At 47.6% G+C, this 21,238-nt stretch overlaps 1 protein-coding gene and 1 pseudogene across 1 annotated transcript; both read right to left on the reverse strand.

Moving 5' to 3' along the window:
- Positions 1-18,991, reverse strand: part of LOC142191071 (uncharacterized) — a 136,522-nt pseudogene extending 117,531 nt beyond the window's left edge.
- A 34-nt stretch (positions 18,992-19,025) lies between these two features.
- LOC142190654 (gastrula zinc finger protein XlCGF66.1-like) lies at positions 19,026-20,222 on the reverse strand. Its single transcript, XM_075262307.1, has 4 exons — positions 19,912-20,222; positions 19,602-19,781; positions 19,400-19,523; positions 19,026-19,316 (listed from the first exon to the last, which is right to left on the reverse strand). The coding sequence occupies exons 1-4, from the start codon at positions 19,987-19,989 to the stop codon at positions 19,219-19,221; spliced, it is 480 nt and encodes a 159-aa protein (XP_075118408.1). The 5' UTR covers positions 19,990-20,222; the 3' UTR covers positions 19,026-19,218.
- Positions 20,223-21,238: the final 1,016 nt, after the last annotated feature.

Consider the following 21,238-nt stretch of genomic DNA (forward strand, 5'->3'; position numbering starts at 1 on the left):
TCTCAATGCATGACCCTTGGATCTTCACCCAAATTGGAGCACTTCTCTGCTTACTAAAGTCCACCACCATCTCCTTGGTCTTCCCAGCATTAATCCTGAGGTGGTTCTGCTGGCACCATTCTAAAAAATCATGTAATTTAACATAAAATGGGCATGGGATTCATGTCTTTTTCTGCCATGTTTCTACCGCAACGGCCAAGTGGAGCGCCTGCCTCAAGAGTTATCCACTTTCTCAGGACAGGCCATCAATATTAGACCTAAAGGGGACCCCAACAACTGAAACCCCTACAGATCTCTGGTACAGAAACTGTAATGGCGCATCGCTACGGTACCTACACTCACCACTACAGTATGTACAGCACCGGAGATCTGCGGGGACCTCCACACATCTAATACCGAAGGCCTATCCTGAGGTACTATCCTTTCAATAGGAGGAGTCCTACATTCTGGTGCTCAATTAACCAAAAAAGGCGGTCACTAGACTTACTTTGTGGCTAAGTTCACATCTACCGCGGAAATCGGCAGAGAGAAAAGACCTGCACGGTGGGGTTATGGATTTTATTTGGCGTTGATAGACTACAATGATAACCAGTAAAGGAAGGGGGATTAAAATAAATAAAACGGATAATGAGGGTTTTAATTCAATAAAATATATTTTCCATTATGTCCACCATGACGGCTACACAAGGAGGTTGACCTCTGACCCTCTGTAGGGACAGGAACTGAGAGACTGGTTAAATACACCACTCCCACCACCATTCACCAGTGTTTCCTGTTCCTACACAGGGTTGGGATGAGAGGCCATCCTCCGTTTGGGGGATAAGTAAAAAATTTTACCACCGTCCGGCCCTCGGTCGTAGTCAACGGCGCCTTCCTCCCTGGGCCATTAAGGACACGGGGGTATCGCTCCGGCCTGCCCCCAGGTGGAAGAACTCCCCCTTCCAGCAGTCCGTTAGGACTAATGCAGGGGGTAGAGTGGGTGCCAGTTCCGGCCAGCACGCAGGGAAGGAAGGGCCAAGCCATGGGTACTGGCGTTCCAGGATGTGATGCACATGAGGCGGTCGGGCGTGGTGGCGTGTGTCTGTATTCCCAGCTACCTGGGAGGCTGAGGCTGCAGGATCACTGGATTCCAGGAGTTCTGGCTATACAAGGTGATGCAATGGCTTCCTATGGCTGGCCTGTGCACTCGGCTCTTGCCTGCGTCCCGATGGCAGAGCCGACTGCACAGGCGCCAGAGTGTGACGCCCCCCCCAGCCGGAAGAAGAGGCAGTTGCTGTTGAAGATGGAGGCGTCGCTGGAGAGAGTTCTCTGGCAGCATTGGGGACACCCCCAGTACTGTCTGAGTGCTGGGGCCCGCCCCCATTGCTGCGAAAGAACTCATTTGCATATCGGTAAAAAACGGTATTTCTACCGAACGGCGGGCCGGAGGCGACTGATAAAGGTAGGAGACGAATAGCCTTTCTTAAGGCTATTCCGAAGTGTCAGCTAGAAAAAAAAGTGTTTAAATGATAGTATCCCTTTAAAGCCTTAGAAGAGGCAGGACTTTTTGGCTCATATGAAGCTTTCCCCGCGCTAAAGACAAAGCTCAGCCAGGGAAAGCATAGATGGTAAAGTCCTATTGAGAGGATCCCTAGTGTATAACAGTTGCCAATACATGGAGTAAAGCTACTTGGTAGCAGTTCAGTTTGCTGATTATCCCGTAGATGCGGCTGGGGGAAACGCCCGAGGTGAAATGCTTACCTCAGGTGACGCCGCGCTATCTTGGATTCTGACAAAACGGTTTGCACATGTGCCTGTGTAATATTGTTTGGCGGGACTTCAGTAAAGTTTGGCCCGGTCTGATCACCACCTGCCACATCCTAAAGGGGCGCTGTGAGTAAGGTCAGGGCTGAGGCCAGATCAAAAACGGCTGCTCTGCTATGTTAAAGGCAAAGAGACCCTTGCTGTGTTTCATATTTGCTCTTTTGGCATATGAACATTGTGTGAACAAAGGCAAATAACTACCGTATATACTCGAGTATAAGCCGACCCCCCTAATTTTACCACAAAAAACTGGGAAAACTTATTGACTCGAGTATAAGCCTAGGGAGGAAATGCAGCAGCTACTGGAAAATTTCAAAAATTAAAATGGCCGAGTTCTTGGGTGCAGTAAGTGCTGGGAAAGGGGAGGGGGTGTTTTGGTTGTCTGTCTGCCACTTCCCTGAGCTTGAGGACTTTTACCCCCACTTGGAATTCAGCCTGGCTGAATATAGGGTATCTGCAGTGCTCCTATTAACCCCTTCCTGACGGAATAGAAGCACTGCAGATACCCTATATTCAGTAGACCGGGCACTGTCAGACACAGGGATACCTAATGTGTATGTGTTTCACAGTCATTTTCTACTTTGAGGGCAGGTTCACACCAGCGCTCAATCTCCGTTATGCAGGTTTCCGTTTCCTGCCCGAGAAACATTCGAAACAGTTTCACCATGGGCAGCAGAAGACGGCTCGCCCACAGACACTGAATGTCGGTTTCTGTCTTCTGCCGACAGAAAACGGAAACCTGCATAACTGAGATCAGGTGCTGTGAACCCGCCTTTATATATATTCTAGGGAAAGGAGTGATTTAGAACATCTATTTATTTTATTTTTTATTATATTTTTTTAAAACTTTTTTTTTTTTTAATATTTTTTTAGCCCCCCCTGGGGGACTTGAACCTGCAATCATTTGATTGCAAGTCCCATAGACGGCAATACAAGTGTATTGCCGTCTATGGGAGATTCTCTGCATTACTATTACGGCTGGTCATAGACCAGCCGTAATAGTAATATAGCGATGACAGGCCTGGGAGCCTTCATTAGGCTCCCGGCTGTCATCGGAACAGGTTGGCTCCTGCAAGCTCGCTGTGCAGGAGCCGGCCTGCAACTTTAAAGGTATGGGGCAGGCCGAAGAGAGGAGGACATCTCCGGAGGGCACCTCCGCTGTAACGCTTACAGCGGAGATGCCAAAGCTTATTGCCTACAATCAGAGATCGCAGGCTATGGTGACCGCTCTGCAGAGCGGCGCCATTACATTTACAGACCCGGCATCCGGACACCCGGGCCCACCTGCCAGGAGCGCGGCGATGCTGTACATTAAAATCTGCAGAAGTACTTACGGTACTTCTGCTAGCAGGCCAGGAAGCAGACACACGCCGGTGGCGGGCCTGAGCTTACGTGGCCACGTCACCCGGCGTGTGATGGAGCGGTGGGGGGGTGGTTCTGCTATCCTGGCCTGCTAGCAGAAAATTACTGTAATGACCCGAATATAAGCCGAGGAGCACTTTTTCAGCACAAAAACTGTGCTGAAAAACTCGGCTTATACTCGAGTATATACGGTAACTGGATGAATATAAGCTTCATTTACTGACTTGTATGGCTTCATGGCTGAAAGGCATTTACTGATATACAGTAGATAACAGCTGAAGTTTTGTTACAGCCCTGTGTTGACCTCACTCGTCATACATAAATGAGGAATCTAGGGGAGATATAACGACCTTCCAGAACTTTACTTGTCACCTTCTCACATACCCATCCCTCTTTGTTCGAACAAACAGCTTTTGCCACCATACAGTGTGTCCTGGACAGACCATCTGCATTCCCTTGCAACCTACCAGATCAGTGTTCCCATGTGAGAGGGAAGTGGTCGGTAACTAACCAAAAATGTCGGCCCAGCAAGTAATACCGTACAGACTCCAGAGCCCATTTGAGGCCAAACACTTCCTTTCCACATATTGTAATTCTTTTCTGCAGGTGTTTGAGTTTTCTACTCAAGTAAGTGACAGGGTGTTCCTCGCCATCAATTACTTGTGAATGGACTGCGCCTAACCCTACATCAGAGGCGTCAGTCTGTACCACAAACTTTTGCATAGTTGGGAGTGATCAAGGCTGGTTGTTCACAGAGAACCAATTTTATCTCCTTGGAATGCCCTCTCAGCCTCTTCACTCCATTTGATGAGACTACTGTAGATTTTCCTCCCTTGGTAAGGTCGGTCAAGGGAGCTGCAATAGAGGAAAAATTGGGTATAAACCTCCGCTAGTGCTCCACAAATCCCAGGCAAGCCCTCACTTGTTTTTTACTTATGGGACGGGGCCAACTCTGTATAGCCTCTACTTTATTTACCTGGGGTTCTCTTATCCTTCTTCCTAAGGTGTACCTCAAATAAGGTGTACCCCAAATACTGGGCTTCTACAAGGCCCAAAGTGCACCTTTTGGGGTTAGCAATTAACCTGCCCGAAGGGAATCTAGTACAGCTTGTACTTTTGGCAAGTGACTTTCCCAATCAGGACTGACAACTATAATGTCCTCAAGGTAGGATGAAGTGTACCTGGATGTGGCCTGAGGATTTTGTCCATCCATCGCTGGAAGGTTGCGGGAGCACCATGTAACCCAACAGGCATAATCCAGTACTGAAACAGACCATCTGGGGTGGCAAATGCTGTTTTTTCTCTAGTGCTGTGAGAGGTACCTGCTAGTACCCTTTTGTTAAATCAAGAGTAGAGATTTACCTGGCAGTACCCAACTTTTCCATCAGCTCATCTACTCTTGGCATTGGGTAGGCATCAAACTTGGAAACTTCGTTTAACTTGTAAAAATCATTACAAAACCTGATTGTACTGTCAGGTGTGGGAATCAGGACAATGGGATTTGACCAGGCACTCTTAGGCTAAGTGTACACGGGGTTTTTTGGTCCAAAAACTGAGGCGAAGGATGTCTGCTTCAATTTCTAGACCATAAAATGTGTAGCCGCGACTGGATGCCGTGCAGTGGCATCCAGTCGCACACTCTGCTCTGGATTAGGCCCAATGAATGGGCCTAGTCGGGAGGAGGGAGTGTCTGAAGAATGAGCATGTCCGTTCTGACCAGCTCCCATTGATTTCAATGGGAGCCGTCTTTTTGGTCAAGATTTTGAGGCAAATTCGGTCTCAAAATCCTGAACAAAAAACTCCGTGTGAACTCAGCTTTAGACTCTTCAATTACCCCAAGGGCTTTGCCACTTGGCTAGAAATTTACTCTCTACTGTGGGCACAAGCACTAACACCCGATCACTTGGGGGTAAAGGTTCTGAGCTGAGCCTTCCTGTTATAAATGTGGCCCCATCTGGGATTTCTCAATTTACTCTATTACGATTGTCATTACTGCGGTAATTTGGGTAATGTGCTCAATAACTCTACGGTAAGGAGTTTGCTCCTCTTCCCAAGTTTCCTTAGCAATAGCTAAGAGATCTCATGGCGGGATCGTCCATGTTACCACAGGATATAGACCAGCTCTCGGAGGATGCGGGGGTAGTTGGGGAGCTCCACATGCCGCACACAGGTCTCTCCAATCACGGTTTTGTTTACTGCAGTTTTGGAAGATCCAACCTCTGGCCGGTCTGCTGGTGTTTTCTCGGAGTACTTAAGAGATTTTACTACTTTCCATTGCTTTTGGACAAAAAATATTTTTTTATTAGATAGGTAGGTATGTGTACTAGAATTAATCATCAAAGAAAAATTCGGGGATTTGGGTACACTTAAAATTTAACTTTTGTTAATTTATCACTAAAAGTCAATTGATTGTAGCAACATATATAAAAGTTCATGAAAACATAGGTGTGTGTGTGTGTTCCAACCTATTGCACTGGATAAATAGGACTGAAAAGAAAATTGGGACCTGTTTGATACTTTGTCCCTAAATTGGCACACAAGGACTAGTCCCTGCTTTTCAATAGTGCTAGCAAGCCGCTATAGCAACTATCCCTCTACAGATGGTCACTACTAAATCTACCTGTGACTTTAATTTCAATTAGAGGGTTAATTCACACACAATCCACAGACACCCTTTAATATTCAGGGGCAGGCTAGCTCATTTGTTTTACTAGCTAAGTGAAAGGCTACTGCTAGTGACCCACATATAGGTAACACACAATACACACCACACATAAAAACGGCACATTGGTTGCCATTCAATACATTCTGCCTGACGCGTTTCTACTGAAGGTACAGCTCAACAGAGGCATTCAAGAACTCAAATGTATAGGTAGCGCAATCACGGGCCTGGTGGCTGCCCGGTCGGCTCGAATGGTAAGCCGCCATTCGCTTACACACACACACACCTATGTTTTCATGAACTTTTATATATGTTGCTACAATCAATTGACTTTTAGTGATAAATTAATACAAGTTACATTTTAAGTGTACCCAAATCCCCGAATTTTTCTTTTCTTTGATACTTTCCATTGCTGTCTCTAAAATCACTTTCTTCGGCTCCTTCTCCTTAGAATCACTTTTCCCTGTCGTCCGTACCAGCGGCACAATGTGGGGGTATTTCTGCCCCTGTGTGCTGGTAGGACAGGCGGATTTTTAATTAGCCAATCAAAAAGCGTGGCTGGCCCTATAAGAGGGCACAAGAACCTCCCCTCTGCGTGTTTTTTTCTGTCCTGTGTGGACAGAGGACAGGTGGAGGACTTGTGTCCTCTTATTGGGCTCAATAGGGTTACTTACCCTTTGAGCACTTTTCTTAGCTTCTTACTCCAGGGCCCTTCTTGATTGAAGGTCTATCTTCTGGCCCTGTTGAGGGAATTAATGTTATTAGCCTGTAAGTGGCTTACCCCCCCCCCCTCCTTCCTCCATCCTCCTTCCTACCTTCTCTTCTCCTAGGCTGCCTTCTGCTGCTGCCGGTGAACCTGTTTGTTTCATCTTACGCCGCATCCCCGTCCTCCGGCCACTTCGCTGATGCGGTGGCTGTATTAGCTATGGAGCGGCAGCCGGAACTAAGAGTTCCCGGCGATGTTTCGCGGCGACCGCTGGCCGGGTGCGCACTTCCGGTTGGGAAGCTGGAAGTACGGCGGCGCCATTGCTAGTACTGGCGCCGGCGGTCTCCAGGCTCCGGCAGGGCTCTGGCCGCGTTTTGGGCCAGGAATTGGCCTTAGGAGGCTGAGGTAGGTGCCCTTGTTGGGGCTTGCTGAGGGGGGGAATCTTGCCTTTCTAACCCTGTTTGGGTTAGACTTTTGGAGCTGTAGCTCCGCCCATTTCCGGCCGGGTTAAAGGTCAGGCCGGCCGGCTAGCAGTTACCTTCGGCTTCCTAGTGGCGCTGAAGGCTGGGTATTGTGTAACCCTAAAGCTCCTGTTGCTTCTACTGCTGTTTCTACCAACTTGTTGGATGTCACCTTGCTATCCGGTCTTCTGACCTGGTAAGATCTACCCTTTTTATTCTTGACATGTCTTGGTACAAAGGTTTGCATGGTCTGTTCTCTCTGTAGGATATGTCATCCTCTACTACCCCTCTGGGGGATTTTAGGAGGAAAGCTACTGCTAAAAGGAAGCATCTTTCCTGTTTTGACTGTGACACACCGCTCCCTGATGGTAGGTAGCGGCTTAAAGGGTCATCCTCTCTGGGGTACCACTGGTCCTATAACCCGCCTATTATTTTTAGGCTACGAATGGGCCCGTTGTCGCGGTTGCAGAGGCCCTCCACCAGAGGAGCCCTCTCCCAGAGATATGATGGCCTGGGTCAAGGAGATGGTGAGTTTGGGCATCGCTCGGGTAAATGTAATTCCCTTGCTTGTACTCTCCTTTTATTTTTTTGCAGGATGATTCCCTTAAAGGCATACAGTCTACCTTGTCTCAGCTCACCAAGAGACCATGCACTGAGCATCGTTCCTCGTCCCTCCCTCCCCTGGAACATCTACGGGTGGCAGAGGATGATTCCTCCGAGGACGACTCAGTAGTTTCCAGCAGACCTGTGTTCCACTATGAACAAACAGGCAGGCTGCTGAAGTCCATCCGGTCTACAGTGGGCCGCGATGTTGACGGGGAAGCCTCCACGTCTGCCTCTGGGGGACATATTGCCTTCCATGCGGACGCCACGCTGACCGACCTTATGGGGCAGCAGTGGAAACAGCCAGAGAAGGGACACTCCCTTTCCAGGATCTTTAAGACCTTGTTCCCTATGGATTCGGCTCAATGGGATTCCTGGGGGCCTCCCCCGAAGGTGGATCTAGCCGTGGCGAAGTTGTCTCGTAGAACCCTGGTGCCCCTTGAAGATGGATCAAATCTTCAGGATCCTCTGGATCGTAGGGCTGACGCCACATTGAAGAAGGTTTACTCTGCTTCCTCTGCCCAAGCTTCAGTAGCCATAGCCTCTACCACTGTGGGCGATTTTCTACGTAGCCGCCTAGCTACCTTGGAGCGGGATATTGATTCCGGCGTGGACAGGGATGACATCTTGGCTTCCATGAAGAATGTTCATAGGGCTGCAGATTTTTTGGCAGAGTCTTCCCGCCATCAATTAAAAATTTCAGCCAAATCGATGGTGTTGTCTACTGCGGCCCGTAGACCCCTGTGGCTAAAGCCTTGGCGTGCAGACTTCGCATCCAAGGCTGCTCTCTGTGCTCTCCCCTTTGAGCCAGGAAGAGTGTTTGGCCGAGGCTTGGATACCATCATGGAGGGATTAGCAGAAGGTAAGGGGAAGTCCTTACCTCAAGCTTCCAGGGGCAGACGTGCCCCCTCTAGAGGCAGAGGTTCGGCCTCCAACTATAGACGCCCGGCTCAGCAAAGGCGTTCCAGATATCGCCCTAGGGGAACTGGACGAGGTGCTTCCAGGGAAGACACCAAGAGGAAGCCGGAGTTTTGACGCGGGGCAGCTCCCTGTGGCCCCCCTTCCTGTGGGAGGACGTCTTTCCGCTTTCTTCAGAGCATGGGTCACCCATATTCAAGATCCATGGGTGTTAAGAATTATACAGCACGGGTATCTTATCAATTTTCAGCTTCCACCTCCAGATCGGTTTGTTGCCACCAGAACCCTTCCACCTTCTCAACAGGCCAGTCTAGAGGCCTCGGTCGCCGAGTATGTTGTGAAAGGCGCCCTAGAGAAGGTCCCAGCCTCAGACCTCGGTCGGGGAGTTTACTCCCCCGTCTTTCTGGTCCCCAAAGTCACCGGGGGCTGGAGAATGATAATAGACCTGAGGTACCTCAATTGCTTTATCAGGAAGAGGTCATTTCGTATGGAAACCGTGGATTCCGTGACTGCTTTTCTCCAGCCAGGAGATGTGATGGTCACCCTCGACCTGAAGGACGCCTACCTTCATGTCTCTATTGCTCACTCCCACAGGAAATTCCTCAGGATTGCCGTTTCTATGGCCGGCCACAGGGAGCACTTTCAATTCACAGCTCTGCCATTCGGCATCACATCCGCCCCCCTGGTATTTACCAAGGTGATCGCTCCGGTCGCCGCGGCCCTCAGATTGCAGGGTCTCTTCATCGTTCCTTACCTAGACGACTGGCTACTAAAAGCTCAGTCTCCTGCTGCTCTCCTCCAGCAGCTCAACCTTGCCATCAGCTTCCTACAAGAGTTAGGATGGATCATCAACTGGGAGAAGTCCGAAATCGTTCCATCCACACGGAGGAAATTCCTCGGGTTCATAGTGGATTCAGAAGCGATGCAGATCTTCCTCTCCAGCCCAAGGAAGGAAAGGATCCAGGCCAGTGCACGTTTTCTATTACACACCCGGCGGGTAACTATTCGCACCGCCATGAGAGTCCTCGGCCTAATGTCATCCTCGGCCAGAGCAGTCCCTTGGGCTTTATGGCATTTGCGTCCCCTGCAGATGGAAGTGTTGAGAACCTGGAACAGGTCTCCACGGGGACTGCACAAGAAGATCTGCTTTTCTCCCGCTACCCGTCTTTCCCTCAGATGGTGGATACACCTGAAAGACGGAAGGTCCACGGTCCCGACATTGTGGACCCTGTTGACAACAGATGCATCCCAGTGGGGATGGGGAGCCCATTGCCAGGACAAGACTGTACAAGGACGATGGAGATGTCCGGAGCTGGGGTCATCCAATCTCAAGGAACTCAGAGCAGTGTACCTGGCCCTAGTACACTTTGCCCCGGAATTGAAAGGCAAGTCTGTCAAGATCAGGTCAGACAACATGACGGTGGTAGTCTACATAAACAAACAAGGGGGCACCAGGTCACCAACCTTACTGAGACGAATCTCATATTCACCTGGGCAGAGAAGAATCTGGTCCAGTTATCCGCTGTTCACATAAAGGGCTCCCTGAACATAGTAGCGGATCATCTGAGTCGGGGTATTACCGTATCAGGAGAATGGTCTCTCAATCCAGATGTATTCCAACAGATCGTCCAGAGATGGGGTCTCCCGGAGGTCGATCTAATGGCTACCCGACTCAATGCCAAGGTAGGGACCTTCTGCTCTCTATACCAGGAGGACAATCCCTTGGCAGTGGATGCCCTGTCCATCCCATGGAGGTTCAGGCTGTTTTACATATTCCCTCCAATTCCAATCATACCGAAGGTATTGATCAAAATAAGACAGGACCAAGCCTCGGGAATAGCCATAATCCCGTTCTGGCCAAAAAGGGCTTGGTTTGCTCAGCTCATACAAATGAGTCAGGGCATATATTGGAGGCTTCCCCCTCTCCCAGACCTGGTAACCCAAGGAGAGCTGAGATGCCAGGATCTGAGGAGACTCAACCTGACAGCCTGGAGGTTGACCAGTCCCTATTGAGGAATAGAGGACTGTCACAAGCCGTCTTGATGACCCTATCCAGCGCCAGAGCGGATTCGACTAACAGGAATTACCGTCGAATTGGTAACATCTTAAAATGCCTGGTGTCTGCAGCATCAAGTGGACTCCACTGATCCCCCGACGGAAGCGATCCTGGACTTCCTTCAAGACGGACTAGACAGAGGTCTTGCTGCGGCCACACTCAAGGTACACGTAGCGGCCCTGTCCGCCTATCTGGGGAGGCGTTTGTCTCAGGATCCTTTAGTGAGCACCTTTATTAAAGGAGCAACTAGGCTGAGACCGGTGGTGAACACCCCTGTCCACCAATGGGACCTTATTCCGGTCCTGAACGCTCTTTGTGACCAACCATTCGAACCCCTGGAGGATGTCTCCCTTAAGTTACTGACCGGCAAAATGGCACTGCTATTGGCAGTTACAACTGCCAAAAGAGTTAGTGAGCTACAGGCCTTATCTGCTGAAGAGCCATATACTATTTTCTTTCCGGACCATGTGCAGCTTAGGTTCCTCCCAGGGTTTCGTCCCAAGATACCATCCGCTGTTAATAGGAACCAAACAATTTCCCTTTCAGTATTTTGTCCTTCCCCCTCTTCACCTGAAGAGGAAAGATGGCACAAGCTGGATGTAGTCAGATGCCTGCAAATTTACCTGCAGCGCACTCGCCCTTTTAGGCAGGCCGAAAACCTGCTAATTAGCTATACGGGGAAAAACAAGGGCGCCAAAGCCGCCAAAGCTACGATATCCCGCTGGGTTTCCGAGACTATAAAGGTCGCCTATACCGCCCAAGGGCTGCCGGCCCCATCTTTTCTTCATGCCCACTCAACCAGGGCAGTGTCCACCTCTCGAGCTGAGAGGAGTGCGTTGTCTTTAGATCAAATATGTGCAGCTGCTTCCTGGGCATCTGAGTCCACCTTCATTCGGCATTACCGCCTGAAGGACCAGGTGGCAGATTCCTCTGCCTTTGCCCAGACCATTTTAAGCTCAGTCATGGAATAATCCCACCCATCTTGGGGCCTACTTGCTATATCCCCACATTGTGCCGCTGTTGAGGACGACAGGGAACAAGTGATTATGAAGATAATCTTGTTTCCCTTAGTCCTAACAGCGGCACAAGATTTCCCACCCTGGGAATCATATCTTATGTATAAAACTGTGTATAAATATGGAGGTACTTTTGTATTGACACGCAGAGGGGAGGTTCTTGTGCCCTCTTATAGGGCCAGCCACGCTTTTTGATTGGCTAATTAAAAATCCGCCTGTCCTACCAGCACACAGGGGCAGAAATACCCCCACATTGTGCCGCTGTTAGGACTAAGGGAAACAAGATTATCTTCATAATCACTTGTTCTATGTTCTCCCTACAATTCGCCCCATCTAAGCACTTATAATAGCACTTATTACCTACTTCTGTCTCTCTGCACATATAATAGCCCACGTACATATATGTGAGAATGCATGAAGGGGTTAAAGTAAAATAAATAATTTAACCTTAAAAAACAGTAAATGTAAGTTTCTTCTTAAAACTTTTCTGATTCAATGACTTCAGGTTGAAATTCGACTTACAATCCGCTTCTCTCCTGTGTGAGTTCTTTGATGTTTAACAAGATCTGATTTAGAGATAAAACATTTCCCACATTCTGGGCATGAATATGGCTTCTCTCCTGCTTCATTAGTATTCACTGTGCTGAGACGGAGGTCACTGATAGTGAATAGTTATGAAGTGGGGGATAAAGCACGTAGAAAGTTTGCTATTAGCGGTTCATCATACATACGGGACATTGTTAACATTCTTGAAAAATTCTGCACATGCATAACATTAGGTAACTGCACATACTGTTATTAGCTGCTGATGCTGAAGGTCAGGAGGGAGTTCCCGAGATGCCGGAACTCGAGGTGTCCCGTGACAATTTTGGGACTGCTCAAATGAGATCCTAATCTGACTTATGCCAGAGGAAACGATCCGCACCAAGGCTTCTACCGAGCTCCCTTCCCCACAATATATATATATATAGTGCACCTGTATCACTGACATATTACACGGGGCCTAGTTACCATGTTCCTTTCCAGAATGTTCTCCTATGATCTCACTACTTAGAATATTTTACACCCATCAATTCCAGCAGAAACCTTGGATGAAGATTGTTTAGGAAGTGTGAGGCCTAAAGATTAGACAGCACTGCCTTGTAGAGAGCGGCCTGATGCTTAGAGCACATATGGCTTCTTACAAGGAACTAGATGTCACATCTACAATTCTGCTCCTTCTCCTTACACAGTCATGTAGATTGTAAGGTGCTCGCCTCATAAGGAGGAAAATCACATTCATCTTTTCTATCTTCTCCCAATTTTACTCAGACAGTTTAGGAGGCTGCAAAATATTTCCCAAGAAGCTTTATGTCATTTCTTATTCCGCAGTCTTCTTTTATAAGACAGAAGGAAAGATTTTATAACAAATGGCCGACTACAGCTCATATATGGTTATATACAAGTCTATGTGATATATGTAATACATGAAAAAGCCGCAGGAGAGAGAAGGAGATGTCCGAGGATGTCAGTGATAGCAAGAAAAGAAAGTTACCAGAGATGGAAAGATTGTGGCTGTAATCCGGATTATTATATAAGGAAGGAGCAAGGAAGAGAGATCTAAGGTACATACACATCACACACACAGCTCTGCTACATACATGTCACACACACAGCTCTGCTACATACATGTCACACACACAGCTCTGCTACATACACATCACACACAGCTCTGCTACATACACATCACACACACAGCTCTGCTACATCCACGTCACACACACAGTCCTGCTACATACACGTCACACACACAGTCCTGCTACATACACATCACACACACACAGCTCTACTACATACACCTCACACATGCAGCTCTGCTACATACACATCACACATGCAGCTCTGCTACATACACGTCTGTAAAATATACAGTATTTAATAAAATCATGTGTTGAGAAGCCTTAGGGCTCGTTCACACGGGGGGGGGGGGGGGGGGGTTGGATTTTGACCATATTTTGACTCGGGGAGCCAAGTCAAAATATGGTCACGATGTCGCGGTGCAACACGATTCAGCGAGCCACGAATCCGCCTGAAGAAAGGGCAGCTCGCTTCTTTTTTTCCGCTATCAGCAGTTGCCGATAGCGGAAAAAGGAACGCTAGTGATCTCCATAGACCACCATTGTAAAGGGGCGGATTATGACATGGATTCCGCTGTCAAAATCCGCCCCTTTGGCCCCTTGTGAACTAGCCCTTAAGAGAGAGGACTAAGCTCCTTATTATAAAAAAAAAAACACATGTAGATTTATTAAAGACTTCAGGGAAAAATGGAAATAGGGAAACCTTCCAGAATAACAGAAATCTCAGTCAATGTCTCATTAGCTTACATCATCAGAGAGGCTCATAGTTCGGTTTCTTCATCTGGATATCTTGTTGAGTTCCAGCTTGGTTCATGCTCGATCATCTGGTTGATGGACTCTGGGCTGGTCACGACATCTTGTCCAGGATGACAGAGAAGAGATAGCGGCAGACCTGCCATAGACCCCCCCCCCATGGATGACGACCACCAGAGACGTGTGTCTGTCACTCATTTATGTTCATGAGAGGGGGTGTTGTCCTCCATTCTAAAGCTTTCTTGTGTCTATATTAGGATAACTCTAAAATGGTGCACCCTAACCACACCCATGTGGAAGAATGAAGTCAGCAGTCTAGAATTAATCCTATATGCCAGGAATATCGTAATATCATAATATTTAACAACGTCACACACAGATAGCTCTGCTACATACACGTCACACACAGACGACTCCGCTACATACACGTCACACACAGATGGCTCCACTGCATACACGTCACACACAGATGGCTCTGCTGCATACACGTCATACACACAGTTCTACTACACACACACCTACACGTTGCCCCACTAGGAGACCTGAATCAGCAATGTATTGATCACTGGTTCAACACTATACACGTGTACTGCAGTCTATAGTAGAAGTCACTATATGCAGATGCAGGATGACTTCCTCAGTTCTGACCAATTGAGAAAAAAGAGAGAGAAGGACACCGAGCGCACTAAGTGTAGTAGTGATGCAATGAGGTGATAAAGAAAAAGAATTGACCAATAGGCCTCTCACCTGGTGGGGTTGTGATTAAGTCACAACACCCTACATTCACATTCGGAAAAGTAAACACTTCTGGTGAGAGTGGCAGCGGTTCCAGGGAAGAACACCGGATTGTCCGGGAAAATAAATGTAGAAAAAAGAGAGACCCAGGATCCGCGCTCAGAGGTCAAGCCAGGTGGATGACAACCAATCGGCAGATAAAATTAAATCGATCTTTATTGGTACAGAAATAGCACAACGCGTTTCGGGTAAAACAAAACCCTTTTTCAAGTGCGTAAATTACCAGAGCATATCGGGCAGGAATGAATTGCATTCCTGCCCGATATGCTCTGGTAATTTACGCACTTGAAAAAGGGTTTTGTTTTACCAGAAACGCGTTGTGCTATTTCTGTACCACTAAAGATCGATTTAATTTTATCTGCCGATTGGTTGTCATCCACCTGGCTTGACCTCTGAGCGCGGCTCCTGGGTCTCTCCTTTTTCTACAGTTCTGAACAATAGCAACCAGGTGCTGGGGGGGCTAATAGCAGCCCGGGGTCACTGGCCAGACCCCGGGCTGCAGAAGTTGCATATCGGCACTCCCCCCCCCACATCTTGAGGGTTAAGGAAGGGGTGTACATTACAGCCAACACCCGTTCCCAATGGTGCCTGCAGAATTCAGTGTCACTAGCAAACAATTAAGATGCTGCAGTCGATATTGACTACAGTATCTTAAGGGCTAAACAGTGGGGATCGGTGTTATCAACGTCCCTGATGTTGCAATGTGATCCTGTCTGTCAGATACAGCTGTGCTCCCATGATGATCGTACAGGCTCTTCTTCTGAGCCCGGTCAACCATCATCACATACGTGGAGATGCAGTAACTACCCAAATTTGCCCAAACACATGTATGTAAGAATGCACGAAGGGGTTAAAAGAAAGTAAATAATTTAACCTAAAAAAAAAAACCTGTGAATATATAGTGTTCCTTCTTACAACTTAGATGGGTCAATGACTTCAGGTTGAAAATCCACTTACAATTTGCTTCTCCCGTTTGTGAATGTTTTGATGCTTAACAAGGTGTGATTTCTGAGCAAAACATTTCCCACATTCTGGGCATAAATATGGCTTCTCTCCTGTGTGAATTCTTTGATGCTTAACAAGGCCTGATTTCTGAGTAAAACATTTCCCACATTCTGGGCATAAATATGGCTTCTGTCTTGTGTGAATTCTTTGATGCTTAACAAGGTCTGCTGTAAAGATAAAACATTTCCCACATTCTGAGCAAGAATAAGACTTCCCTCCTGTGTGAATTCTTTGATGCGTAACAAGGCATGATTTCCGAGTAAAACATTTCCCACAGTCTGGGCATGAAAATGGCTTCACTCCTGTGTGAGTTCTTTGATGCTCAACAAGGTTTGATTTCTGAATAAAACTATTTCCACATTCTGCACATGGAAATGGCTTTTCTCCTGTGTGAGTTCTTTGATGCTTAACAAGGTCTGGTTTCCGAGCAAAACATTTCCCACATTCTAGGCATGAAAATGGCTTCTCTCCTGTGTGAATTCTTTGATGCTTAACAAGGTCTCCTTTCTCAGCAAAACATTTCCCACATTCTAGGCATGAAAATGGCTTCTCCCCTGTGTGAGTTCTTTGATGCGTAACAAGTTTTGATTTCCAAGTAAAACATTTCCCACATTCTGGGCATGAATATGGCTTCTCTCTTGTGTGAGTTCTCTGATGTATAAAACCTCTTCTGCAGCATTCCTTTTGCTTAACAGATTGTGATGAATTAGAAGACAGATCTTTCTCCTGTAGAGCTGAGGATATGTCTGGGGTAATGGCATGTTCTTCATATAGATCTTGTGTGATACCATGATCCTCTGCTTTATAATCTGTAGATATCAGATGTCCCTCTGAGCTCCTGGTACAGTCATCTGACAAGAAGAAAACTGATGTTACTATTATTGAATAACATAACCTTATAAGTATATTCCCCACTGAGCTGCCGCTGCCTGAGACGCTTCAGACCGTGTGAAGAAGTGAAGTCAGTGGCACAGGCAGCAAACGACGGCAGCGCGGCCTACTTCATTAGTATTCACTGTGCTGAGACGGAGGTCAGTGATAGTGACTAGTAATGAAGCGGGGCAGGAGACGCCACCACTGCTCTAGGTCACTGTAGAGGTGAACACAATCCATGGCTGCTTAAATATGGCCACTTATGTGGAATAATACTGTAGGATGCCATAAATCTTACTGTATTACACCCCATACACACAATAGAATGGAAACCATATCTGCTGGATTTCCCAGCCTGAACTCACCGCGGATCTGCTGTCCCATACAGTATGTAGTAGGGTCTGTGGAGTCACAAGGAAGCAGGGACTCCTAGCGTCATAGATCACTAAGACACGGGGAGTCCTGGTGTGTGGACAGAGTTCGGGCTGGGAAATGTGACTGATGTACAGACCAGATTTTCTAGTCCGGATTCCATAGTGTGATTGGGGTCTAAGGTGAGGTTTACACAGTGACATTTGTAGAAGCTGCTTCAGGAATTCAGAAGAAGAATTTTTCCGCTTTACCAAATCAGCCCCCGAATCTCCATCAGATTCCTTACTGGCCAGGCCGGATTTTCCACCTCCCATTTATTTCCATAGAGCTCTGAGGTGGAATCTCCCTGAAGATCGAGCAGGAGGATTATTTTTCCGCTACCTGAAATAATCTGCTATATAATTCTGGTAAATTCTTTCCCTTCACGAGGACTGACAGCCGGTGAGGAAGAAATTTGCCTCGTTCACATCGATGTCAAGTCCATATTCCTGCTGTACGTTCTATTCTACACTACATTTATTACCCCCTATAGCGGTATCACATTTATATTCAGGTATTATTAGTATTTTACCTGAATCGGGGAACAACAAATAGTCTAAACCAGGGGTCTCAAACTCAATTTACACGGGGGCCGCTGGAGATAGAGTCTGGGTGAGGCTGGGCCGCATCAGGTTTTCCACAAGCTATGCTCGCCGCAGCAAATTTAGCTCCGCCCAATTTTATGATGACTCCACCCATTCTTATTCATTTTCCATGTGCCCCCACACAGTATAATCCTCCTACAGTCACCCGTACACTATATGTCCCCACATTATAATGTTCCCTTCTAACTGCCCCACAGTATTAGGTCCCTCTCCTCATGCCCCAGTTTAATCTGGGGGAAACTAGAGGGGGCATGAAACTGGAGCAGCTGGAGGGGGACATAAAACAGTGGGGGTAGTTGGAGGGGGGCAATAAATTAATGGCAGCTGAAGTGGGACATTAAACTAGGGGCAACTAGAGGGGGACATTAAACTCAGGAGGCTAGAAGCAGACATTAAACTGTAGGGGTAGCTGGACAGTGACAATAAACTGGGGACAACTAGAGGCAGACAGGTCCCCCTCCAGCTACTCCTACGGTTTAATGCCCCCTCCAGTTGTCCCCAGTTTGTGCCCCCCTTCATCTACCCTCAGTTTCATCTCCCCCACCATTTCTCCCCCAGTTTGATATCACCCTTCATTTGCCCCATTTTATGTCCCCCCTCCATCTGTCCCCAGTTTTATGTCCCCCCTCCATCTGCCCCAGTTTCATGTGCCCCATCCATCTGCCCCATTTTCAGATACCCCCTTCATCTGCCCCCATTTTCATGCTCCCCCTTCCATCTGTGACCCCAGGTTCATGTTCCCCCCTCCATCTCTGCCCCTAGGTTACTGACACACACACACACACACACACACACTCCATCTCACATTCCTCTCAGTACTACATCTCTTCATCTTTCGGCCGACACACTAAGACACGCCTCCAATAGTCAGGTGACGTCTGACATCACACACAGGTCCTTGAGTCTTAAACTTCAGCAGTACTAGCTTTCCACTGTTATAACAGCAATAAAAGCGATGGGTGATCAGTGGAAAGCTAATACTGCTGCAGTTTAAGACTCAAGGACCTGTGTGTGATGTCAGACATCACCTGACTATTGGAGGCGTGTCTTAGTGTGCCGGCCAAAAGATGACTATAGAAGGATATGCAGGGAGCTGCGCGGGGGCCGCAAACTTTCGTCCCGAGGGCCACAGTTGGCCCGCGGGCCGCAAGTTTGAGATCCCTGGTCTAAACAATGTCTGACTAGAATCAGTGACCCTTCTGTGCTTTATATAGTGGTGACTCCTCACCTGGGCGGGTCCCTGTAGGAATGTCCTCCTCACACTCCTCATCACCACTCACATAGGGCTCTTCCTTTATTCTCATAGATATAGCATTCATGTCGCTCACATCTTTATCCTGATGGAAAATCTGGGAAACAAATAATGTAAAAGTCACCGGACAAATGGGGAAGTCACAGAGAATGTTCTAGATCATTAATCCGCATGAAGATGAAAGATGTCCTGACAGTAGCTGCAGGTCTGTGAGAAGCCGGATAAACATATTAGATGGCGGCTCAATGACACCGCCCATGTATATAACCATCTAATACTGCTGGATACAACAAGACTGACCACAAGGACTTCACAGCCCGTCTACACATCATAGGGAATATCTCCATCTACCTGATCATCATCCTGTGGAAGAAGAGGACTGGGACATCTCTCCGGTGTTGTCCTCTTACTGGATCTACCTGTAGGAAACACAGACAGGGACTGAATTCATTCTGTACATACAAATAATGGAAGTCCATGTGTATATAGTCATGTCTATTACCTGCTGATGTGAGGGGCTGCTGGTCCTCCATCATCACCTCCTTGTACAGATCCTTGTGTCCTTCTAAATACTCCCACTCCTCCATGGAGAAATAGACAGCGACATCCTGACACCTTATAGGAACCTGACAACACAATGATACAGTCATCACCCCGACCCCTCCAGTTACTGTATAATGTCCCAGCATTCCCAGCACTGTCACCTCTCCAGTCAGCAGCTCCAGCATCTTGTGGGTGAGTTCTAGGATCTTCTGTCCATTGATCTCCTCCAGTATCAGGAGGTGAGGTGGAGGCCCCAGGATTGGGCTCAGGGTTCCTCCATATCCTTCATACACAGGAGCCTGACAGCGCCCACTAGAGGTCTTCTTCACTACTGTGTAATCCTGGTTATGGGGAGACACATTAATAAATCTCACTACATACATGTCCAGAGTCCATCACCTCTCCAGTCATATCATCTGTTATTACTATAGATAAGAATGATGTCATGATGACATCATCAGAATCTCTCACCTCTCCAGTAAGCTGGTAGATGATCTCTAGGGTGAGATTTAATAGACTTTCCGCCATCTTGTTCCTGTCTCTTTCCATCCTTGATGGATCAATCAGGAATATTCTCTTATATAGAAGATACTGAGAGGATTCTATATTGTAGGAACCTGAATGGAGAGAAGATGAGACAATGTAATCACTACACGGAATCCCATGGAATAAATAGAAGAGTTGAGTCCCATTATTATCACCACCTCCTACTTCTGACGTCGGCAGCGTGTAGCTCAGGAAGGAAGTGACTTGTTGTGGGCCGGCTTGGTGGGTATATAAGGTGTGTGATAGGCTGAACAGAATCTCATTGGGAGTATTAGATCAGCCTCAAGCGTACTGGCTGAGGGGTGTTCAGTGCTGCCCGGGGTGTTACAGCACAAATTGGATCTGGAAGAACCAAAACCTGATGCCGAACAGTCCAGGAGGCTCCAGCAGCTCTAGTAGAATGAGCCGTGCTACCCACTAAGGAGGGGAAGAAACCCTCAAGAAAGTGAGGAAGGGTCCAAAGATACGGAGCTGACACTTGTAAAGATGACACTGACTTTCCCTGCAGCTTCAGTCACAACAAGTGATGGTTCGTCCATCGATCTCTTGGAACAGCCACAACTGTCACAGATAGATCTCCCACATTTCTGTCTGGACTACAATCTACTGGCCATAGAGGTGAAGACACTCGGCCCCTGATATTACCAGCACACTGGAACTAACTGTACAGTCCTCCCTGACCCTGACAGAAGAGGAAGTATTACAGCCTAGTACGCAACGTGCAACAACAAGTGACTAATGCAGAGGAGAAAGTGGCCAACGAGAATCTGTAGGTTTGTGACTTACTGAAATGAGCAGAATCTTACATGATGGTATAGAGGACGTAGAGAATGGGCCCCGCTGTAGGGACATGAGAGGAATGAGTGTCCCGGAGAATGTTCTATCCAGAGATCTAACACCGATACAGGGGCTTGTAAAAGTATTCACACCCCTTCACCATTATAGTGTGTGGGGGCCACGAGGAGGACATTATAGTGTGCGTGGGCCACAAGAACGTTATAGTTTGTGGGGGGCACGAGGAGGGTGACTGAATGTATGAGAAGGGCTGAGAGCGAGCACTTACTTTCTCGGGTACAGCGGTCATCTACTCACAGGACCTGTGATGATGTCATAGATGTGGGAGGAGTCATGGAGTCACATGATCAGGTCCTGCTGTTATAGCTTCATTTGTGCAGAAGATACTAAATCCTAGTGAGCTAAAGGACCTGTGATGATGTCACCTGTGTGGGAGGAGTCACAGAATCACATGACC

The sequence above is a fragment of the Leptodactylus fuscus genome, chromosome 1, assembly GCF_031893055.1.
Source record: "Leptodactylus fuscus isolate aLepFus1 chromosome 1, aLepFus1.hap2, whole genome shotgun sequence".
Lineage (NCBI taxonomy): Eukaryota > Metazoa > Chordata > Amphibia > Anura > Leptodactylidae > Leptodactylus > Leptodactylus fuscus.

Excerpts from the sequence above, each read along its gene's own strand:
- LOC142190654 (XM_075262307.1), bottom strand. The coding sequence starts at position 19,989 with ATGGAAAGAGACAGGAACAAGATGGCGGAAAGTCTATTAAATCTCACC. Across the intron at positions 19,524-19,601 it reads TGGAGCTGCTGACTGGAGAG|GTTCCTATAAGGTGTCAGGA; the intron begins GTGACAGTGCTG and ends TTGTGTTGTCAG. Across the intron at positions 19,317-19,399 it reads GCAGCCCCTCACATCAGCAG|GTAGATCCAGTAAGAGGACA; the intron begins GTAATAGACATG and ends TGTTTCCTACAG.